The sequence below is a fragment of the Sciurus carolinensis genome, chromosome 11 (genome assembly GCF_902686445.1).
Source record: "Sciurus carolinensis chromosome 11, mSciCar1.2, whole genome shotgun sequence".
Lineage (NCBI taxonomy): Eukaryota > Metazoa > Chordata > Mammalia > Rodentia > Sciuridae > Sciurus > Sciurus carolinensis.
In genome coordinates, this window is record NC_062223.1 from 58,989,458 (window position 1) to 59,011,681 (window position 22,224).

General features: G+C 36.4%; 1 protein-coding gene, 1 non-coding gene and 1 pseudogene across 2 annotated transcripts in view; all 3 read right to left on the reverse strand.

Moving 5' to 3' along the window:
- LOC124960020 (L-lactate dehydrogenase C chain-like) overlaps positions 1 to 19,691 on the reverse strand; it is a 34,026-nt gene extending 14,335 nt beyond the window's left edge. Inside the window, 5 exon segments of the mRNA XM_047518542.1 lie at positions 3,429 to 3,602; positions 6,420 to 6,593; positions 13,826 to 13,943; positions 19,143 to 19,277; positions 19,550 to 19,691. Of these exon segments, the coding sequence (XP_047374498.1) occupies positions 3,429 to 3,602; positions 6,420 to 6,593; positions 13,826 to 13,943; positions 19,143 to 19,268 (592 nt within the window). The 5' untranslated portion in view covers positions 19,269 to 19,277; positions 19,550 to 19,691.
- Positions 3,798 to 3,873, reverse strand: Trnaa-agc (transfer RNA alanine (anticodon AGC)). Its single transcript has one exon. It is a non-coding gene; the product is annotated as a tRNA-Ala (tRNA).
- Positions 11,036 to 12,615, reverse strand: LOC124960019 (glycosaminoglycan xylosylkinase-like; annotated as a pseudogene).
- Positions 19,692 to 22,224: the final 2,533 nt, after the last annotated feature.

The window sequence follows — 22,224 nt, forward strand, 5'->3', positions numbered from 1 at the left end:
TTTTCTAAAACTGAAATCATGGAATATTAAATTAAGGAACTGGACTAAGAAATATCTGTCCAAGTTGAATAAAAAGTATTTACTATAACTCTTGGAGTAGAAAGAAAAGAGAAGGGCACATTAATTTTTTTTTTTTTTTGAGATAGGGTCTCACTATATTGTCTAAGCTGGCATCAAACTTGTAGGCTCAAGTGATCTTTCTGCTCAGCCTCCCAGGTGGTTGGGACTAGGTACATTAAATGTTTTGACTAAATAAATGAATGAACAAATGATCCCTATTTTTAATGGATTTGCTGTCAATATGAAAAAAAGAGTTTTATACATATGACACAATTAGAGACTACTATAAGAAGTATAATGTTCTAACTATGTTGCAGAGATTAAAAGTTTAAATTCAGAAAAGAGGTTGGTGATGCCTTAAGTAATAAAGTCACATATTATTTCAATTATAATGAAAAATCCAGAACAAACAAATCTAGAGTCAGAAAACAGATTGGTGCTTTAGCCTGGGGCTGAAGTAAGAGTAAGAATAAGGGCTTCTTTTCCTAATAATGAAAATATTCTGCAATTATATTGTAGTGATGGTTATATAACTGTAAATATACTAATAATCAGTGAATTATACATTTTAAATGAGTAACTTTTATAATATGTGAATTATATCTTAATAAAGTTGTTGAAAACTCACAATAAATTAAAATCCTCCAGGGAAGACAAATATTCAGATTGATTTTAAAAATAGCTATATGTTTCATGGACTATTTTGTGAGCAGTAAAACAACAAAACAAAATATGAAAAGAAAAGGAACAGGAGAAAGATGGCTGACTAGAAGAATATAATGCTTGCCCCCACCCTGCCTGCACTCAAAGAACAAAACAATGAATAAACAACTATATTCTGAGGGTCTGTGGGGAGCACTGGAGTACAGCAAAGAGTAGTGGGGCACACAGACTCAGGATGGTGACATAAAAACGGGATCTCCCACTTCTAAAGTTCTGTCTCCCTAGTCATGGATAGCTCAGAACCAAGAGAAACTTCCTCTGGAGGGGAAAAGGCAAGCAAGAGGCACCCAAGGACACCTATAATCTCTGCTGCTGGAGAATCCTGCAATCTCACAATCCCTGAACCCAGTGGAAAGATCTGCCTATGGCAGACACAGTTACACTGTTCTTACAAAGAAGCACACACTGCCACCTCCAGCCCCTACCCTCACCTCTGGGACCAAGGCTACTGCTATATGGTGTCATTTTAAGACTAGAGCCATTGCTACAGGACATCTTGCACTGGGAGCCACAGTTCACCATATCACCCCATCCTCAAGGCTCCAATGCCACTGTACTATGCTCACACTGGTAGGTATAGCACCCTGATCCCAGTTGTAGAGAACCTAGGTCCAGCAGAACAGCCACGTTTCCTGTATTAGAGCCCAGACGGCCCCTCACACCCACAATCCTGGAGTGATCTCATTCCCAGTACAGACTAAGCCACAGGCCACCTGGTAGAGACCAGTCAGACTCCAACCCAGTCCCCAAAACAGAGGTCATTCTTGAACAGCCCTTGTGTACACACATGGTGTAGTGCCCCACCCCAATCCCTAGTGGGGAGGCCATACTCAACCTAGAAGAGTAGCTGCACAGCCTCCGGCAGCCGTGGACACCAAGACAATCACAGGCATCAGTGATATTGATTAGAGCTGAAGAAACTGTTCAGAAACTATACTGCTGTGCCTACCCAGAACCAAACACAACATACCCTAACCAACTGACGCATTAGGACAGGTAAAAATATTTCCCTAGAAAAGTCATTCCATAAAATCTAAAAAGATGACCACTCCACCAGGATGTACAGGTACCAATGCAGGGACACAGCAAGCACAAAAACAAACAAACAAAAAAAAAATACAAGGAAACATGACACTGCCAAAGAATCACAATAACTCTCAGTAACTAATCCCAAAAGAAACGTCAATAGAGAATGGGCTAAAAGAGGAAAATTGTAAGCCAAGAATACTATTATCTACCAAAGCTCTTCTTTGGAAATAAAGAAGACAGAAAGTCTTTCCCAGATAAGCAATAGCTGAGGGAACTCTAGACTAGCCTTACAAGAAATGCTGAAGGACTTGCTTCTACTAGAAGCAAAAGGATAATTACTATCATGAAAATATAAAACTCACTTGTAGAGGTGAATTCATGATCAAATTCAGAATATGTCATTACTGTAATGGTAATACATAAACTTTCAAATCTCTACTAGGAAGATTAAAAGTCAAAATGGACAATGATAACCATAGCTATAAAATGTTAAGGAAAATACATATATAAAGAAGGAAATTGAGGGGCTGGGGTTGTGGCTCAGTGGTGGAGTGCTTGCCTCACATGTGTGAGGCAGTGGTTGCGATCTTCAGCACCACATAAAAATAATTAATAAAGGTATTGTGTCCTATTTACAACTAATATATGTAATATATATAATACATATGTAATATATATATTATAAAGATATTGTGTCCATTTACAACTAAAAAATATTTTTAAAAAAGAATGAAATTGAGGTAATCAAATATAAATTAGTACATCTATGATGAAAAACTACCTGGAGGTGCCTCAAAAACTTAAAATTATAATTGGCATACAATCCAGCAATCCCACTATTGGGCCTATAGAAATGAATCACCAGCATGCTCAAGAAATATCTGCATACTTATGTTTACTGCAGTACTGTTCACAGTAGCCAAGATTTGGAAATATCCAACAAATGATGAATAGATATTTTAAAAAATGAGAGACACACATGGACACACACACTAGAATATTATTTACCCATAAAAAAGATGAAGTTCTGTCATTTACAAAAAACATGGATGGAACTAGAGGATATCACATTAAGCAAAATAAGCTAACACAGGAAGACAAAGGCAGTATGATCGCAATTAAATATGGAATATAAAAATGTTAACAGCATGGAAGTGAAGTATAGAACAGTTGTTACCAGAGACTGAAGAGGAGAGGAGGAAAAGAGGATTAATGGATATAAAGTTATGATAGAATTAAGTACTAGTGTTCTATTGCATAGTGGGGCAATTATAGTTAACAATAATGAACTGTCGATTCCAATAGCCAAAAAAGAGGTTTTGGAATGCTATCATCATAAAGAAATTATAAATTTATAGATGATATATAATGCTAATGATTTGATCATTACATAACGAATATATGTATCAATTCATCTCATTGCACCCTCTAAATATGTATAATTGTTTCAATTAAAATTTTTTAAAATAAAGGAATAGAAAAAGATACACCAGGGAAATAGCAATAAAATAAAATTTATGCAGCTGTATTAACATCAGAAAAAATAGGTTTTGAAGAAAATAAGCATTATTAGAGATAAGAAAGGTAGTTATAGAATAACAACAGGCTATACCCACCACTAGAATCACCATGTTCTCCAATAATCCAACCATGACAGCTTGTGGGATGGACACCCAATTTTTCTCCAATAAGGTAACGAAAACGGGCAGAGTCTAGATTGCAACCACTTCCAATTACACGACTTGCAGGTAAGCCACTTATCTTCCAGACCACATATGTCAAAATATCCACTAGGAAGAACAATTCACGTTAGAGAAAGAGTCATAGTAATTTCTTCGTACAATTTGCTTTTCTGAATAGACAGATGCATTATCTTGGAGTCAAATACAGTCATTAGAGTTCAAAGTGAAGAAAATCAACAAAGGAAGACAGATAATCACATAGTTTTTAAAATGATAAATTGTTTACTACTAGATTTTTTTTTTTGCTGGTACTGGGGATTGAACCCAGGACCTTGTGCATGCTAGGCAAGCACTCTACCAACTGAGTTATATTCCTAGCCCACTACTAGAATTTTAAAATGAAAAAAAATTATCTTTTGAGATACCAAATATGTCTATCTGGGGCTGGAGAGATAGCTCAGTTGGTAGAGTGCTTGTCTTGCAAGCACAAGGCCCTGGGTTTGATCCTAGCACCACAAAAACAAAACAAAAACAAAAACAAATATATATATATATATATATATAAATCAATAGATCTAGGCACAATGGCACACACCTATAACCCCAGAGACTTGAAAGACTTAGGTAGGAAGATCACAAATTTGAGGCTAGCCTCATCAATTTAGAGAGAACTTGTCTCAAAAAAAAAAAAAAAAAAGGGTGGGGGCTGGGGAAATATAGTGGTAGCATATACCTGGATTCATCCCCAGTATTACAAAAAAAATCTGTACATCTAATTCTTCCTCCTTAATTAAGCTCCTAGATTTCTCCATTACCACATCCCCATCTAAGTTATCGACCTGTTACCTACAATAATGCCACAGACATATCCAGGGCTATGTACAGGTGTGCAAGCTCAAGAAAAATATGAGAAGTTTCCAAGCTTTGCTCTGACATCTAGGTTCTGTGCAAGTAGGCACAGTTGTAAAATACCTAGCTGGATATTGAAGATATGACCCAGGCACACACATAGCCCTCCAGCAAATACTAGGAAATAAGTTTTGGTTCCACACATTTAAGGGAAATTGTCCAATCATTAAATGAACACTAAGCAAATGGAACGAAAGCTGTTGTGGCCATGCACAACAAAAAATATCATCTTTATAGAATTAGTTCATTAAAGTCATGAAACAAAAAAACCACTACAAGAAGTAGCAATGACAACAAACCTTGAAAAGGGGAGAATTTGATTTATGGAGTTTTCATATAATTTTCAAAATGTCCAGTTTTCAACAAAAAATTGTGAGGCACACAAAGAAACAGGGGAAAAGAGTAATCTATAGAAACTGTCCCAGAAGAAATCCAAACAAAGATTTACTAGGCAAATACTTTAAAATGTGCTTAAAGGATTAAAGGAAAGCATGTTTAAAGATTGAAAGGAAAAAATCTAAAGGAAATATGAGAACATTTTCTCGCCAAATAGAGAATATCAATAAATAGAAATTATGAAAATGAAAGGGAACAAATGAAAATTCACATGAACAGGTCAACAGCATATTGAGAAATCAGAAGAGAAATCAGTGACTCAAAGATGGGTAAATTGAAATGTTACAGTCTGAGGAACAGAAAGAAAAAAGAACAAAGAATCCAAGTTGCACAACACTGTGCACATACTATATGCCTTTGAATTGTATACACTTTAATTAATTGCATGTTTTGTGGATTTCACTTCAATTTTTAAAAAATGAAGAAAAATGAACAGCACTAAGAGATTTCTGGGATACTAGCAAGAGCACCAACATATACATTATCTGGCAGAACTTATCCTTCAAAATGAAGATGGTGAGACTAAAATTAAAAAGACAGACAATACCCAAAATTGGCAAGGATGTAAAGCAATTAGAACTCTCTTACTGTACTGGTTGGAATATAAAAAGGTACAACCATTTTGAAAGACTCTTTGATGGTTTCTTTTTTTTATATTTTACAGACTGTATTTTGATTCCTTGTACACAAATGGGGTACAACTTTTCATTTCTATGGATGAACACAATGTAGATTTACACCATTCATGTAATCATACATGTACATAGGGTAATAATGTCTGTCTCAGTCCACTATCTTTCCTTCCACCACCCCCTAACTCCCATTTCCCTATACATAATCCAAAGTTCCTCCATTCTTCCCTTGCCCCTGCCAAGTCACCCCCTCCTTGTTATATATCATCATCCACTTATCTTTGATGGCTTCTAATAGTTAAACTTAACACCAACCACATAATCCACCCATGATTGTCCCAGATATTTACCCAAAAGAAATGAAGGCATATGACCATGTACATACTTGCATACAAATGTTCATATTAGTTTTATTAATAGTAGCTCCAAACTGGAAATAGCCTAAATATCTATCAACAGCTAAAAAGAATATTTAAAATGTATAAACAAAAGAATATTTTTCAGCAATAAAGAGGAAACAAATCACTGATGTACGTGATAACACGAATGAGTCCCAAAATAGTTCTGCTGCGTGAAAGGAGAAAAGATTTAAGTCACTATGATTCATTTTATATAAAATTCCAGGAAATGAAGACAGACATGGAATGAGAGATGAAATGCAAAGGAGAACAACAGAATTTTCAGAGGTAACAGAAATGTTCTGAATCTTGATTACAGTGGTGCATAACTGATTATATTTGTCAAAATTCCCTGCACTGGCTGGGGATGTAACTCAGTGATAGAGTGCTTGCTTAGCATATGCCAAACCCTGGGTTCTATCCCCAGTACCTAAAAACAAAACAAAACAAAACCACCCTCATTGTGCTGTATACTTTCATTGCATGAGTGCAGTTTTTTATACATAAATGTTACCTCAATGAAGTTTAAAGAAAGAAAGAATGGTATGAACAATCATCGTTATCAGTAAAAGAAATGAGAAGATACTCACCTGGGTTTGAAACAATAAGCATTTTACAGTCAGGACTATAACGGACTATGCAAGGAATGATTGATTTCATGATAGCCACATTACGCTGGACCAGGTCAAGGCGACTTTCTCCCTCATTCTGCCTTGCACCTGCTGTGACAATAACTAATTTGGAGTTTTCAGATACCTTGTAATCTAAAACAGAAAGAACAGTAGTTGGACTAAGATTGCCATAATTATTGTGACTTAACTCTTCAAAAGTCTATTATATACTCTTGATATTAAAGTACCAATCTACCTTCATGTCTGTCATTTGCAAATTGATAATTTCTATGCAGTAATATCTTGTATAAACTGAAGGAAGTCTTGTCATTACTGCTTGCCAATTTTCACAGACACCTCCAAATATTTTATAATAAAAGAACCTACCATCCCCTTTAACCTACATTCTCAAATGATATTAAGGTCCAAGGCAATGTCAGCTTTCTGACTTCTTAAATAGACACCATAATGAGCCGGGCGTGGTGGCACATGCCTATAATCTCAGCAACTGGGGAGGCCGAGAGAGGATAGGATTGAGTTCAAAGTCAGTCTCAGCAATTTAGCAAGGCCCTAAGCAACTCAGCCAGACCATGTCACTAAAGAAAATATAAAAAAGGGTTGCGGATGTGGCTCAGTGCTTAAGTGTCCCTGGGTTCAATACTCAGTACTCCCCCCCAAAAAAAGCCCCAAAACAAAGAAACACCATGATGAATTAGAAGGTTAGAACTCTGAGAATTTTTGTGTATGCTTTAGAATTCTAAAGGCCAGAATATATTTACATCAAAATATTTGTATGGAACTTTATTTCAGACCATGAACAAGTACATAAAACAATCTTACAAATGTTTCACTTATAATGATATAATTGTGATATAATGATAATTATGATATAATGCTTATTTATTATAATAGTCAAGGACTTTTTCAATTACCAATTTCTCTGCTAAGCATCTCTTAATTATATCATTTACAATCTCTTTAAAGAATTTTTATAGCACTGCCTACAGTTTTCAAATAGGTATTATAACATGTTATCTTCCAACAGCTATGTCTTAAACCCCTAACTTGATCATAATCTCTATAATAGGTTCTGAGCTCATATTTTACCCTTCCTTCCACAAATATCTTGGCACCTTCTGTTTCCAGCACATGAACTCATTGTACATATAATTAAAAACAACTGAAATAATCAATGGTATTCCACTGCTCTCTTCCATTAGAGCTCACAAAATATGTTTCCAAAATGTTCTATTATAAACAAAATCATTCATATAGAAGAGTGTACAAGAAATGTTAATTTTTTTAAATATTAAAGCTAACTGTTAAAACCACAAGAATTGATAGAACATTGCCAATCCCTTGAAAGCCACTGTGTACCCCTAATAGATTTCATCTACATCCTTCACATTTGAAAGTTATCAACTCTTCTGACTGTTGGAAATCATAACCTTACCTTTTAAAAAGTAACTTTACTCACCTATGCATATCTAAATATTAGTTTTAGCAGTTTTTGAACCATACACATTCCTTTAGCTAAGTATTATGTATCTGATATTTATCCACGTTAATGTCACTGCATTTTAACAGTTATGTAATCTTACACAGCAAGATATAAATTGAACCATAATACATTCTTGTATATGTATCCTAATGTAAATGTGCACCTAGGAGTGTAATTTCTGGGTTGTAGGTTCAGCTTCACCAGGTAATGAGGAACTTTTTAAAAAAATGGTTATACTATGACACACTTCAACATGCCATGCTTGAAAGTACCTCTTGTTCTACCTTGTGTTATCATTTTTGTCAATCTAATGGGTATATAATCATATATTGATATGGTTTTTATCCTTCTTTCCTTGGTTACTAATTAGATTGCCATTTCCTAGATTTATAAGTCATTTGAGTTTCTTCTTTTCTAAAATAGTCAAGTAATTCCCTGCTTTTTCTATTGTGGTATGTGTATTTATCTTTTTTTCCTTTTTTTTGGTGCATTATAATTATACATAACATTGGGATTTGTCTTTACATACTTGTACATTCATGCAACATAACAGTATATGTGTGTTTATTTTATGATGCAAGTATTTTTTATTCCGAACACTATTCCTTTGTCAGTTATGCTGCAAATATCTTCTCTCAGTTTATAGCTTCACTCTTTCACAGTGTCTTTTTGTAAACACAAACTCTTTTCTTCATTGTTTATGCTTTTTGCATCTTTATGTTTAAGAAATTCTTTCCTACTCTGAGGTCATAAAGGTATTGCTATCTTCTAAGCAGAAGGTTTGCTTTTCATGTTTAACTGGATTTGATTTTTGTGGGAGGTATCAGATCAGGTATGGGGGTTCAATTTTATTTCTTTCCATAAAGATAAGTATTACCATAACTAAAAATATCACTAATAAATTTCTTATTTACTTACAATATTATCAGTATAATAGCCAATATTTTGTCTATGCATTTAATTAGTGTAGTTTTATAACGAGTACTAATATACAGTAAAGCAGTTTCTATGACCTTGTTTTTCAAGAGTGTTTTTTTGTTGAGTTTGTTTTCTCCAGAGTTAGGGCCTTGCTATGTTACCCAGGCTTGTCTCAAATTCCTAGCCTCAAGTGATCCTCCTGCCTCAGCTTCCCAAGTGAGTAGCTAGGACTACAGAAGTGCAGCACTGTGCTTAATTTCTCTGTCAATTTTTACAATCCTCTCTTTTCCTTTAGTATTGTCTAATTTCTCAAGAATGTGTCCACATAGGGATTTCTTCAAGTTTTTCCTTTGTTCCATTCACTTTTCTAATTAGACATATATTACATTTATCATTCTATCCTCCATGATTTGTGTGTTTGAGTTGCTGAGAATTGAATCAAGGGTTTCAAGCATGCTAGTTTATCACTCTACCAAATAAGCTACATCCCCAGTCCCTCTATCCTCCATGATTCTTAACCTGTCATATTTTCTAGTTCTTTCTGACTTTTGAGTAATTGCTTTAGATTCATGATTTCTCTCTTCAAGTGTGTCTATTATTAAATCCATTGAGTTTTAAATTTCATTATATTTCGCACTTAGAAGTTATATTAGGTTATTTTTTAAATCTGTTTTTATAGTTTCTTGTATCATGCTATCTTCAAGTTGGTCCTTCATTTCTTTAAATAAAATAATCATATTTTATACTTAATAATTTTGAAATCTATGGTAACCTATTCTTGTCACCTCTGATGGTTCTTGCTCATGCATTTTCTTATAGATTTTAATTATTCCTACTGTAAGATTTTCATTTTTCTTAGAATTTTATTTGTGGAGGACCTGAAATAAAGTGAGTTTCCCCAAGGCACCATCTGAATAAGATATTTTAGAACCCAGATAAAAGCTGGCTTGTTCCAAATTCTTAACAGTCATTTCCCCCTACCAAAGTGTCTGAGAAACTCAATTTCACTTCCATGATTCCCATAGATAGGGAGAGGGGAATTCTTTCTGGGTCATCCTTACATTAAGGATACATACAGAGCAGAAATTGGGAAATGATGATGGCTACCAGTCACTCATATCTGACCCATAACTTGTTTTGCATGTACATTTTCATTAGAACATAGCAATAGGGGCTGGGGTTGTAGCTCAGTTGTAGAACATTTGCCTGGCATGTGTGGAGGCACTGGGTTCAATCCTCAGTACCACATAAAAATCAATAAATAAAGGTATTGTGTCCATCTACAACTAAAAAAATTTTTTTCTTAAAAAGAACATAGCGATAGACACTTGCTTATGTATTATCTATGATTGTTTTTCCATTAGAACAGCAGAGCTGAATAGTTGAGACAGGGACCATATAGCTGGCAAAGCCTAAACTGTTTGTTGTCTGGTTCTTTACATAAAAAATTACTGACTGGATGTGGTGGTGCATACCTATAATTCCAGCTAATCAGGAGGCTGAGATAGGAGGATTGCACCTTTGAGGCCAATATCAGCAACTTAGACCCTGTCTCAAAATAAAAAACAAAAAGGAATGGGGGTGTAGCTCAGTGGCAAAGTTTCCCTGGGTTCAATCCCAGCATTAAAAAAAAAGAAGAAGAAGAAAGAAAAGAAAAAGAAAAAAGTTTGCAGATCCATGGTGTAGTCCACTGGGGTCCCAGACTTTTGGGGTGATCTCCTATGCAACTCCCTATATTGGGTTTTCCCTTTGACCTCCTCTATCCTGCATCAAAATTGATGTTTACTAGGTTTAGCTATTGCTATCAGGGTGAAAACCAGCTATCGTGCTCTGCTCAACTCTCTGGTTTCCATATTTCATTCAGTGCCTATTCTGAAAGCATGTCACTTTGTTAGCAGTGTATTATTTTTTTAAGGATTGATAACTTTTTCTCTCATATTTTATGCATACGTTTTGTCATTTTCAGCAAGATTAATCCAGGTACTTATCCTGCTATATTATTAGAAATTAAAGGTTAAATGATACTTTAAAAAAGTATTTTAATATGGTAGTATCTCTTTTTTTTCCAGTAGAATACAAAATTTTATTTGCCACTACTCTTTCAAATTGGACTAGTTTTGTTTAAAAAAAAAAAAAAGAGATCATAAAATGTTTCTACAAAATTCACAGGTGGAGAAGACTACAAGGTTCACCTCAAAATACACACTCTGGAACCAATCCCAGCATTCACTTATCAAAATGTCACACCTCTTTGTCCTTTGCTATGGGAATATAGACTGACCAACACTGATAACCATTGCTAGAAATGGGCAATTGCAGGGGAGACTGGAAGGTGTTTCCACTGGAACATCCCATGCTCTGACACTTGTGGTCTTTCCTTTAGCTTCCACTACAGAAAAAAACAAAGACACCCAAGGCCACCCTGTCCTCCACCACCAGAACTTGCTGCTGGCCACTTCTAAGCCATTTCATACTATTTGGAATTGATTGTGCTGTTTCTCTATCTTTGTAAAAATAAGTTTCACTTATTTTGTGTTGTGAGTTACAAGTGGGAGAGAGGCTTCCTGTCTTTTACCAGCACAGTGTCCATCCCAACCTGGTTGGTGCACTGCTTCAGAGTGACCAGAACACTCAGGAGCTGCTGGTCCACAGCATCCAGGTGAGGATCAGAGAGCACGATGGGAAGGTAGGATCATGAGCCACAGCAAATTTTAAGAAAGACTTTAGCATTCCATTCTTTAGTCTGTTCCAGATAGAAACCCTAATGATGAAGCATTGATGGAGAGGGGCAAGGATGCTTCTTTCATTCAGTGAGGGGTTCCCAAAACTTTTGACATTATCAAGTAAGATGAGCAAACTAGTGCCTTCATCATCCTAAAAGCTCTCATAGTGGTGGTGGTCAGCACTGCCAATCAGGTAATCAAAGACAGAGGTGTCAATGATGTCCAAGAGGCATGGGACTGAGTCACATGGGGACATTTTCTTCACAGCATCACAGTAGCTCTCATCATACTCCCACCTGACCAATTTGCCTTTTTGGTAAGTCCAGCCAAAGCCATGTCAGTGTTTCTGCAGAGGCCACACATCTGGAAGCCAAAGTGTGACAGATTCCTCCATTGTGTCTCCATCCGCACAAGCTGGTTATTTCTCAGCAGTAATAGCATTTCCCAAAGAAATAAGTATTGTTTCCTATAGCTAGGAAGGTGCTCAACAGCTGCTCCATATCAACAGGCTTGATATCTGTCTGTAGATTAACAAATCTGCCAGCCACCAAGGGGGCTCATCAGAAACTCAGAATCCTGTCCAAATGAAAGGCTGTTACTTTTGCATTGTGTCATAACCAGCATATGGCTCCCCTTCCATCACATAGTCTCAGCTATACGGCTTAGGTTGGAGACAACTTTCTGTCCTCCTTCAAGTATCAGTAAGGCTTTCCACTGCATCCTTTTATCACCACATCAGCTTTAATGATTTTCTTGATGGCCATGGTGTGCATGATTGCCCTCAGCTCCGGTGTTTCTTCAAGGTACATTTCTCAGGCCCCACCCACTGGACTGCACTCTCCCATAGAGACTGTAAGGTGTGGTTCAGCTTGGGTGCCAACTCCACCTGCAAGCCAGTCATCATTCAGTGAAAATCCCTCTGCTCCTCCTGGATGGCAGCTGATGTATCTAAGTTGTCAATCAGGAAAACTTTGATGAAGATAAAGATGACAAGGAGTACTGCTAACAGCATGACTCGCTGCTTAATCTTCATGGTGACCTCTTTTCCTCCTCCCCAACCCACTCTCTTGCTTATTAAGAAAATCAGCAAATGAACTTCTAAGTAAATTTACATATTTTCAGTCAACATAATAAAATGATTATGACAGTTCTTTCTAACATTTTTAAATTAAATTGCTAGTAGAGAGTAATTTGTTAAATCACATTACCAAGGAATGTACTACTCATTCTGGTGTAATTTTTTCCCCAGTACTCAAATTTTTTAGTAGGTCAACACGTGATGCTAATGGTAATAGAACCAAGTTCTCCACTGCTGTGTGCTATGTCCTGATGCTATACCTTCAAATTTGGTACAGTATAAACACAGAAAGAAAACCAGATGAGAATATGTAACAACAAATCCCATCATTATGTACTATAATGCAACAATAAAAAATGTGGAAAGATGGGGCTGGGGTTGTGGCTCAATGGTAGAGCGCTCACCTGGCAAGTGTGAGGCCCTGGGTTCAATCTTCAGCAACGCATATAAATAAATAAAATAAAAGTTCATTGACAACTAAAAAAATATTTTTAAAAAATATGGAAAGAAAAAAAAAAACCTCAGTTTATTCTGGGCTTCAGCCTACTTAAGAAAAAAAAGAAAAAAGAAAACCAGGTGAAAGAGTTTGGAGAAGTATATCAATAATATTACAAAATCTGCTCAAAACTGCATTATCTTACTGGGTGCACTGGCAAACACTTATCATTCCAGCAGCTCAGCAGGCTGAAACAGGAGGATCAAGAATTCAAAGTCAGTTTCAGCAAAAGCAAGGCACTAAGCAATTCAGTGAGCCCCTGTCTCCAAATCAAATACAAAATTGGACTGGGGATGTGGCTCAGTGGTTGAGTGCCCCTGAGTTCAATCCCCAGTTTCTACCCTCGCTAAAAAAGACTGCATTATCTTGACAAAATATATAGGGCAAAATTACAAGTGTAAAAAGTGTATAATAGTTGGTTAAGTAAAAAGCAATTGCATAGAAAAGAGAAATAAGTAACTAAACCACTAATGTAAGATTCAAATATTCTTTATACTTTAAATATTTTCCAAATTTCCTACAATTATAATTATTCTTTTCAAAAAACTTTTAAATTATATGTTCTAATAACATGGAGATATTTTAAAGTTTGTATTTATTGACATCAATTTGATAAAAATTCATTACTTTTTAAAACTCTGAAAATAACTTTATAAAACTAAAATTAACCTTTTCCAGAGACAATCTTTGAAGTACTAAAGAAAAGACTGCCATGCTGAAGATCCATCGTTTCTCCCTTCAATTTGTCCACTGCGACATCAACAAGGGCAAGTTCATCAGCCAAATCCTAAAATACATGAAAGTTCTGAATAATATGTTCCTACTTAAGTTCTATGAGAATAAAAAGAATTTTCATATGGCTACTTTATAATCAAAGGAGTCTGATATTTTTAATTGGAAAAAATGACAGTAAAATAGTTGCTGGATGTGTTCTTAGAGTAACCACAAGTCAAAGTAAATAACAGGATGTAGGAAAAATTGTTTTGCCTTCACATAATTATTAGAATTTTTTAGGAAGGTTATTTTTTTTAACCCCTTCGTGTATCAGTGTAAACCCAGTGAAAAGTTATAAAATTCTTTGAAAGGGTTTTATGACATTTAACTTTAAGCCTAATTCTTGAATTGGCTATACATGCTTTTAGTATGCATCCTTATGGTCAAACAGGAAACCACTTCTGGTGAACATCTATTATTTTTTTATACTTTACCCAGTATACCTTTTTCTTTTCTCTTTCCTTCTTTCTCTCTTTCCTTCCTTTTTTCCTTTTTTTGTCCTGAACCCAGAGAAACTCTACCACTGAGCTACATCCCCAACCCTTTTTATTTTTTATTTTGAGATAGAGTCTCACTTGGTTTCCAAGGCTGATATTGAGCTTGCAATCCTCCTGCCCCAGTCTTCTGAGTAGCTGAGATTATAGACATATGCCACCGTACCTCACCAGTATCCCTTTCTCTGGTAATAGAATTCCTCTTTTTGATGGGAACTCATTGCATGTGGTTATGTGCAGTATAAGTGACATTGGACCTCAAAATAAAACCAGGCCCAGATCACTGTTTCTTTCCTTTTGGCCATAGCAACCTGTTTATAAATGGCCTATGGCCCAGGTATAAATAATGAAAACAATGTCTATGTGATTTGAATATGGCAGATGGGAGACTGAGTCCCACTTTTCTTTGGAATCAGGCTCAAGGAATGACATTAAGACTCTAAGAACAAACTGTAGCCATCTTTACAACTAGACAGAATGACCTGGCCTAAGAATTAATAGAGAAAATCTAAATCAATGTATACAGAGACTGTCTTGGATATGTCTGAATTCCAGGATCCAGTGATACCTTAAGTTAAGGTTTGCTCTTAGATTTTCAATTATACAAATAATATATAAAGGGAATATATTCAGTGATAACCCAGAAATAGCAAATGAGTTAGAACCTACCATCCCTAAAGCCAAAGGAACAGAGAAAGAAAGCAAAGGAGGTGATTCATGAAGCCAAGCTCAGACCTCCCTGGGACAAAACCTTACTGCTGCTGATCCTGCTGAAGGAGAAAGATGAGGACAATGCTGGGACTTCCAAAGAACTGAAGCTAGAGCCAACCTCTAGTACTTGGGCAAAGGACAGTTTCTGGGATATCAGTGACCAGAACAATAAGCAAACAAGGAGGTCACTTCTCCCCTCCTCTCTTTCAATTTCCACACAGTGCCCCTTATTGGCAGACACAAACTGCAAAAGGAAGAAAATATACAGAGACTCAAAACCCACATCACAAAGCAGAATATAGAAAGTTTGGGAGCTAAGTTTGGGAGCTAATTTAATAATCAGGACTATTTTCTTTTAAATTATTTTAAAACTTGATTTCTGTCCCTTCTGATAAGAGACAATTCTCTTATCAACTCCATTTGTCTTTGCTGTTAAAGACAATGTTGAAATAATCCCTAAAAGTTTTGTGTGTTTGCTTGTTTGTTTTTTATTAGCTACAGGTTTGGGTGTATAGCTCAGTGGTAAAGTGCTTTCCTAGCATGTGTGAGACCTTGGGTTTGATCCTCAGCCCTGAAAAAAAAAGTGAACTACATGTTTGTGAGTCATTTTTCAAAAATAATTTCAAAGAAAGAACCTGGGCTTGCTTAGCCTGGCAGAATTTTATAAGAATAGTTATTTTGTGCAGTGGCACACACCAGTAGTCCCAGTTACTTGGAAGACTGAGGCTGGAAGATTTCAAGTTCAAGGCCAGCCTGGGTCAATTAGTAAGACCCTGTCTTAAAGTAAAGATTTTAAAAGGGGTGGGAAGGTAGCTCAGTGGTAGAGCACTTGCCTAGCAAGTATGAAACCCTGGGTTCAAGCCCATGTACCAGGGGGAAAAATAGTTATGACAGTCTCAGAATCTTTTCTCCAGGAAGTACCAGAGTAACCCATGGTAAGATAAAAAAACAAGAGGACCAGAGGATTAAAATCAGTCGAAGGAAAAATACTGTGATTACTTTAAACAGGATGCAGAAATAGAATGTACTGTTACTCACTCCTAAAAACTTTAACTGTTTTGTTTTGTTTTGTTTTTCCTGGCGGTACTGGGGATCAAACTCAGGGCCTCACACATGTCAGACAAGGGTTCTACCACTGAGCCACATCCCCAACTACTGCATGACCTTAAAAATACTTTATAGCCCACCTCTCAATGTCATGAAGATGTCATGATACTCATTACAGTCCATGTCCCTTCATATCAATATGAATATGTATATTTTAATACATTTAATACATACAAATATGTGTGTTTTAATATCCTTCATCATTTTCCATTTGTCCCAAGCACAATACATCAATATGACCAGAAGAAAAGGTCTTGAACTATTCTGCTCTATTTTATACTACCTGCTACAATACAGTGAATTCTAGTTAAGAAAAAAGGGGCGGAGCTCCAAAAATTGCTCTTCTCTCACAATTGGAGTTCTGAAATTTCATGATTATATGTATTGGAGTAGGCGTTTTTGAATCCATAATAATGGTAGCACTCAGTGAATTCTTTGTATCTATAAATCCATATCCTTCAGTTTTAGAATTTTTTATCTCTTTAATTATTTTCTTAACCTAAACATCAATTAATCACCTCCTGACTGATCCTCTAATTTCTTTTCTTTTCTATATTCATTTTCCTGACAGTCATCTTTCTAGTATCTTTTCTTGGGAGTAAAATCTTTTTACCTCACTCTTAAACATACAAACTTTCACTTAATCCTATGGTTTTCAATAATATACATGTCCTTTACTGTTCTTGATGTCTTCAGTGCACAGCATGATTCAATTTCTCCAAATAACCTTCTTTCCCTTGTCTGCTACAATGTGAGAAGTGGGTGCATGGTTGATTAAGCTTGGGAAGAGAATCTGGTGGCTTTCCTCCTCCTCATATAAACTATCAACCAATCCTCCTGTTTTTAGCCCCATCCCTTACCTCTACCTTATGAGGTATCTGGTACTTCCAATTCCTAAGCCTTTCTAGAATTCTGGAATTAAATAGGTTTTGCTGTTTCTTGTCATCCCCTTCTACAAGTTTCCAAAAATTGTCTAAAATAGTAAAGGACTTAAGAACATTAGGATCTGTGTTCAGATTGCCATGATTCAATCGCAGCCCTTCTACCTACTAGTTACTTCAATATTGCCAAGTTACTTAACATCTGAGCTTTAATATCCTTATTTATAAATAGAAAAAGAGTACCTACCTCTAAAAGTTATTATAAAGATTAAATAGTACTTTTAATATACTTAGGAGGTAAAAGATTGTACACTTAAAAATTATAGCCAGGCACAGTGGCACATGCCTATAATTCCAATGACTTAAGAGGCTGAGGCAAGAGGATCACAAGTTCAAAGCCAGCCTCAACTGGCCCTAAGTAACTTAGCAAGACCCTGGCTCAAAATATAACAAGGGCTGGGGATGTAGCTCAGTGGTTAATCACCCCTGGGTTCAATCCCTGGTAACAAAAAGAAAAAAGAAAAAAAAAAAAAAAACTATAAGATGTTGCTGAAAAAATTAAAGAAGGTAGAAATAAATAGAAAGACATCCCGTGTTCATGGATTGGAAGACAATATTATTAAGATGTCACTATTACCCTACAGATTCAATGCTATTCTATGAAAATTCCAATGATGTATCTTGCAGAAATCAAAAAACTCATCCCAAAATTCATTTGCAATCTGAAGGGACCCCAAAAGTCAAAGTAATCTTGAAAAAGAAACAAAATCAAAGGTGTCATACCTCCTGATTTCAAGCCTTATTACAAAGTTACAGCACTCAAAATAGTGTGCCATAGCATAAAGGCAGATATAATATAGACTAGAAGAATATAATGAGATCCAGAAATTTTCAACAAGGGTGTCAAGTCCAAGAAGAAAGAATAGTCTTTTCAACAAATGGTTTTGAAAGAATTGGATATTTACACATAAACAAAAAGATATGGACCTTAACCTTATATCATATACAAAGTTAATTCAAAATGGATCAAAAACCTAAATCTAACATCTAAAACTATAAAACTCTTCGAAGAAAACATGGAGGAAACGCTTCCTGATGTTTAATTTGGCAATGCTCTTTTTGGATATAACAAAAGCACAGGCAATGAAAGTAAAAATTTAGACATTACATTTTAAAACTTCTGTATATCAAAGGACACAGGCAACAGGGTGGGAGGGAAACTCATGGAATGAATGAAAGTATTTGCAAACCATCTATGATAAGTGGTTAATACCTGAATACATAAAGAACTCCAACAATTCAACAATATGAAGGAAAAAAAGCCCTGCCAGGAGTGGTGGCACAGGCCTGTAATCCCTCAGCAACGCTGAGGCAAGAGGATCATGAGTTTAAAGCCAGCCTCAGCAATTTAGCAAGGCCCTAAGCAACCCAGCTAGACCCTGTCTCAAAATAGAAAGGACCGGGTTCAGAGGGTAAACAATCCTGGGTTCAGTTCCCCATACAAAAAAAATAAAAATAAAAATAAAAATAAATTTTTAAAAAAGCAAGCCCCGAGTTTTCTCAATGGACAAAGGACTTGAGTAGATATTTATCCAAAGATTGTATACATATGGCCAATAAGCGCAAGATGCTCTGAACAGAAAAGACAAAAGAAAAAGACCTTCCATTGTCATTTTACCAAATTTGGTATTTTGTTTTACAATTAGCATGTAATATTTATAGAATTTTTAAACATGAAGTATAAGCCCTTTGAACGATTTTCATTGATTTATCTTCAAGGTACTGAGTCATTTCCACAGAAATTGTTTAATGACAGAATAATCCTATAAGTAAATTTAAATAGTCTAGCAAGGCCTGACACACATTTACCTCAAAGTAAATGATTCTTAAATTGTGTCAAAATCATATATGAGAGGATACATATTTGCTGTCAAGGGAATAGTCCTGAAACCCTGAACTCAACGTCTACAAATCCCAAAAGTGCTTGATTTTCAATAGCACGATGGGCTTATCACTTACCTTCAGTAAGATACAAATAGCACAAGCCATGCCTACAGCACCAGACCCAATAATGGTGATCTTCCTCTGGGAGACTGCATCTTCCGCAACTAGATTCTCAATAAGCTGCTCCTTGACAGTTGACATTTTGAGAACCTAACAGGAATAATGCAATTTCTGTGAAATCAAACTCCCTAAATCGATCACTTTCACAGTTACGATTAGGAACCACTGAGAATATCTAAGGAACTGCCCCTTGAGTTCGCAGAATGTAGGGCACTGGGGTGGAGGGAAACCCAAGAATTTCCCGGTCAGAGTGTGGGGTAATGCAAGGACCATTCAACCACGGTTAGGGAATGGGGCACCAACACGGTTTCTAATCTCTCCCCGCTCCCAGCCACTATTTTCACTCAGCACCAGACGCTCACAAACGCTCTTCTTGGCGCAGTTCTGTAAAGACGGCTCCAAAGCACAACGCGCCGCCTTTAAGAAAGTAAAAAGTGACACCATTAAAATACACCAACGACAGTTCAGGTGCAAAGCCCAGCGACCGTTACAGTTGGCCGCCACGCACGGCCCTTAACGTCAGCACGCAAGCCCCACCCACGGCCGGCCCGCGCGCAGGCGCGTTGGCAAAGCGCTGGGCGTCCTTGGTCTGGGAAATGCCTCCCAACCTTTAGCAGGTCACCAAGCTACTGCTGGTTGCGGCCAGACTTCTGAAGATGGACAGACAACTTGGAAACTGCCTGGGCCGCGGAGTTCACGGCCTGAACCAGTCTAAAATTTACTGTTTTTTGAGAGGACATGCAGAACGAATCTGGGCCCCTGGGATGAAAGGAATTTAAAGGTGGGCTTGGGAATTACCATCCCGAGGTTTGAGAAACATACTTTATGATGGTGCATTCATCACACCCTTATCTACGCACTTACCTGCAGTCATTTTATAAAATATTAACCTCTGTAACTTTAGGACCACATGCTGAAACAAAGTTTGGATTTCTCTTGAGAGAACAGAAGGCATTAATGACATAGGCCATTATCTAGTTTTCTAAGAGTGCTGTAATGTACCAACAATTTATAACTCAAAGAAGGAGACACAACCTCCTCCATCATCTTTTGTCCAGTATTTGCATTTGAACCCATTAGTATATAAATAATCTATTTTCCATGTAATAACCTGTGGGATGTGTGTGTAACGTAGTTCAGAACATGCAATACTCTGCTTAAAACACTTCCTTGGCTTTCCATTATACGTAGAATTACCAAAAAGACCTTCAAGATTTGACCTCCTTCTACCCCTCCAACTTTAAAACACTCACTCACCAAACTCTCTCCAACCAGACTTTGGACAGTTTTGTTTGTTTGTTTGTTTGTTTTGTTTTGTTTTTGGCTCAGACAACATTTTGCTGTTCTCTATATCTGGAAAGTTCTTTGCCAATCCTTTGAGGTTAATTCCTCCTTTTCAGCTTCGGCATGCTAAATTGCACTTCTAGCGTTCCTTGACAACTGTGTCAACTACAACTTCCAGTATCTCTTTTGTTTCTCTCTCACAAGACCAAAATTAGAAGCCCCCATAGCAGACACCTGCACATTGGTACCAACAATTGCTTGTGTGCTTCCACAGCAAAGTCACTTACAGAACAGGGCTGAGGAGCACTGCTGACATGGATGGCCTGCAATTTCAAACTGTGGTCAGGCCTGATGGCACAATACCTGCAATCCCAGTTACTTCGGAGGCCAAAACTGGATTGAAAGTTTCAGGCCAGCCTTGCAATTTAACTAGATCCACCCAAAAATAAAAATTTGCAAAACAGGCTAGGGATATAGCTTAGTGGTACAGCACTTGTCTAGCATGCACAAGTCTCTGTGTCCAATTTCCTAGTATCACACACAAAAAATTAAGCTGTAGCCAGGCATGGTGGTACATGTCTGTAATCCCAGAAACTCAGAAAGCTAAGGAAGGAGGACCACAAGTTCAAGGCCAGCCTCAGCAATTGAGACTGTCTCAAAAATAAAAAAGAACTAGGGATGTGATTCAATGGTTAATTCCCCTGGGTTCAATCACCAGTACCTACATGAATAAGCTATGTACTTGCCACAGGCCCCTGGTGGCCAAAGGAGATAACCTCTTGGTAATAGTGAAGGGGTATCATTACCCTATGTACATGTATGATTACACAAATGATAGGAATCTACGTTGTGCACAATCATAGAAACGAAAAGATGTACCCCATTTGTGTACAATGAATCAAAATGCAGTCTGTAAAAATAAAAAATAATTAAAAAATAAAGAGAAGCCAAAAAAAAATAGTGAAGGGAAATATCTCTTAATATCTCTCCAAGCACTCCAAGCTTGACATATTGATTGCAGTCATTTCAAAATAAGGAGTCCAGATTTTGTATTTACTCTTGCATATTGCAACATACACCATATTATATAGTAGGCACTCAGTAAAGAATCTTGAGAGAACATGGCTTTTATGTCCTAATGGTGTCATCTGGGAGGACTAAGTTCTGAACATCTCATTTTCTTCTCCACTGACAAAGTGTGTGAGACAGGGCTGAGACCGGCTTAATTCACTTCATAAAGATATGAAAACAAAAAAAGTTCTTGCAGAGTTGCCTATTCCTTGCTGGGGCAGGAAGGTACATGGTGAACCCAGAACACTTATTGTTGCAGAAAATAATAAAATTTTACAAAATGAAATCTGAATTCATGACTGAGTAAATCTATTTCACTTATTTTCAATCATGTTCATATTATCTATCAATAATATGAAATTAAAATAAGTACTTTTTAAAAATGAAATTGAAGTTACCTCAAAGTTTACAAAGCCCATGGGAATAGATTCTGGTTTCTTTGGGGGGATAATAAAATCCAAATAATTGTACACTGTAAGAGTAAATTCTATGGTACATAAAATTTACCTTAGCAAAGCTGTAATTTTTTTATGTGTACAGGATAGCAAATCAAATTATAATAGCATTATCAAGACTACCTTGACCAAGTTTTTCATTTTATATTTGAGAGGGAAAAAAGCCATAATTTTCTTTAACTAGACCTCAAGAAGAAAAATTCTGGAGGCAGGAATGATGACAATAT